Raw genomic sequence first — 2,528 nt, 5'->3', positions numbered from 1 at the left:
TTTTTGTATAGTAAAAAGTTTTGACAGTCCATAATTTTTCCGGCATTTTATATTTTTTAGTCTTTTTATTTTTATTTGACGAAGAATATTGCCAAGTCTAGGAATCGTATGAATTTCCAATACTTTTTTGTTTTGTCTATTCCTGTCTTTTCCAATTTGACATGGCTTGAAAATTAGTTAAAAACTAAAATTAATGATTTTAATCACACATTTCATGGAATTCACAAATTATATCAATTTTTCAACAATACATTTCATTAACTTTTATCAAAATTTATTAAAAAAACTGACTTTTAACTACACCGACTAATCAGGGGAGTCTCTCTTCTACTTTTCATACCTATTCTCAATTAGTTGCTAATTTTCCATGAAAATTGTCAATTCCCATCGTGCGTTATTAACATTGGCCCATGTAAACATTGACCCTTTTTGTAAGTTGGCTATTTGAATACTTCAGACAGTTTCTATATAATTTCTTTTGGGTTGAAAAATCACGATTGTGACAGTGATATTAAATATCTATGCTAAACCCAAAAACGTGCCTTTGGGTTTATATTTTTCTTCTTAATTATTTATTATCAGTTGTTTTTTGCCGAAAATATATAATTCAGTTGTTCCAACAAAATCATTTATGTTTTCATTATCGTTCGACATCATTCTAAATAAACATTCATTCATATATTCATCCGCATATTCTATGAAACACAACACTTTTTCTGATGTTTAATCACGCATTCTGGGAAAAAAAATTCAAATTTTACTTAGAAAAACTTGTCAAACAACCTCTAAAATGCAGAGGACGTATCGCCTTAGACATTCATGCCCAGCTCAAGTATAATTAGTTAATTACTTGTTCGCGTCCAAATGATTTGTGCACAATGAGGGAATTGCAAAAATTTCACAAAATATGAAAAACTTTGGGGAAAAAATATGATTTAGCATTGTTATATATTCTATAACATTAATACATACATACCCTTTTTTGCAACAAAATTTATTGTTCCTATTTCCCCCCATTATATTGCGTTCTTCTTTGAAACTATGACAATCTTTTTCATATCCTTCTGAGAATCTCTTAAGTAAAAAATTCTGTTCTTTCTCCACCTGATGAAGGTTTAGTGCTTCAAGATTTCTGGATTACATTCAGAAGTTATTAAAATCAAACGATTCCCAATCCCACGAGCCAGGTTCATTTTCTTCAACATCCATATCCCAGTTGTTATTGGCATTTTCCACAGATTGACAAGGATTAGCAATATGGTGATCTTCTGAGGAGGAATTACCAAATAAGAAATTACTTGCATCTGCTACTGGTTGGTTTTGTTGAGAAGTTGTTGCCTCATTTTGGTGGTGCACCGCCACTTCTTCTGGTGGTGGCCTTCTGTCAAAGGCCCTTATGCCTGTTGTTTTTCTATACATTCGGCATAAACTGAGTTCTTCCCATATCTGCATGAAATTAGAGGAATCAAATTCTTTTAAGGCGAGTTGAGGACGTAGGTTTGGTGGAGATGAAGCACTAAATTAGAGTTCATACCGACATCTTTAATAAAAGAGAGATTTAGAGCTACAAAAATAATTATGAAATATGATCTAGTTAATTTTAGGGTTTTGGCCATTTTCATTTCTTTTTGACAATTCTGACAATAAAATGCTTTACCCTTTACTCCTCTTACAAAAAAATTTCAGCTTGATGAGTAAAATTAAAAATTTTAAGACCTGTGGATTTGCAGCAGTTGAAGAGGAAGCTTCAGAAAATTCAGTTGCTTTGTACTCATTCATCTTCCACACAGTCTTTCTTCCATGTGGAGCTCTTCCTGCATAAAAAACCATTGATCTCTTCTTACCAATTATGCGATCTTGCGAAGAATATACAAAACTAGGAGAGCCAGTTGCTTTCCAATATCCTTGTGCTGTGAGCCGGTTTGGTCTTCCTCCACGGGCTTCCCTTTCTTGTCTTGGAACGAAGAAAAACCATTGCTCCATATCTCCATGGCAATACTCTCCTGCAAATTCTGGGTTTTTCCCCAAAACATCAATTTAAGGCACTAATTACAAGAGATCAAAACAACCTAATGCTGAATATACATATCCTAGAATTCAAGAAAATTTTGGATGACCTTGATTTAGATTTTGTTTATATACATAGCCTTAAAAACTAAAATACATGATTAAGAAATTTGAATACTGATGATCCTTGTAATATGCTAGGGTAACAATAGTGCGAAGAAGTTCACAGAATGGAAAAGATCTTAACCATCGCTTAAATTAATTAACCTTTTGTCACAACAGAAAAAAAATTTGAAAAAGAAGAATTTATTTACGTGGAAGATCCCATGGATTGTAATCATAAATATTAACTGATGGTATAACCCTATCGATGTCGAGTACTCTTGTCCCTTGGAGCTTATTCCGCAGATAAAAAGAAATCAGCTCTTCCTCTGTAGGGTAGAACCTAAAACCGGGTGTCACCTGATCTTCCATTTCTAGTTGCACACACACACACGCACGCACTCTCTCTCTCTCTCTCT

At 33.3% G+C, this 2,528-nt stretch overlaps 1 protein-coding gene across 1 annotated transcript; it reads right to left on the bottom strand.

The window, feature by feature from the left end:
- Window positions 1–983: 983 nt before the first annotated feature.
- LOC111376889 (NAC domain-containing protein 90-like) lies at window positions 984–2,503 on the bottom strand. Its single transcript, XM_022999895.1, has 3 exons — window positions 2,322–2,503; window positions 1,717–2,012; window positions 984–1,446 (listed from the first exon to the last, which is right to left on the bottom strand). The coding sequence occupies exons 1-3, from the start codon at window positions 2,479–2,481 to the stop codon at window positions 1,144–1,146; spliced, it is 759 nt and encodes a 252-aa protein (XP_022855663.1). The 5' UTR covers window positions 2,482–2,503; the 3' UTR covers window positions 984–1,143.
- Between the last annotated feature and the right edge of the window lie 25 nt (window positions 2,504–2,528).

Source organism: Olea europaea, unplaced genomic scaffold, assembly GCF_002742605.1.
Source record: "Olea europaea var. sylvestris unplaced genomic scaffold, O_europaea_v1 scaffold15730, whole genome shotgun sequence".
Classification (NCBI taxonomy): Eukaryota; Viridiplantae; Streptophyta; class Magnoliopsida; order Lamiales; family Oleaceae; genus Olea; species Olea europaea.
This window is presented reverse-complemented; position numbering and strand designations above follow the sequence as displayed.

Coding starts and splice junctions, on each gene's coding strand:
- LOC111376889 (XM_022999895.1), bottom strand. CDS start 2,481: ATGGAAGATCAGGTGACACCCGGTTTTAGGTTCTACCCTACAGAGGAA. Junction 2,013..2,321: donor CAATCCATGGGATCTTCCAC/GTAAATAAATTC, acceptor GGAAAAACCCAG/AATTTGCAGGAGAGTATTGC. Junction 1,447..1,716: donor CAACTGCTGCAAATCCACAG/GTCTTAAAATTT, acceptor AATTTCATGCAG/ATATGGGAAGAACTCAGTTT.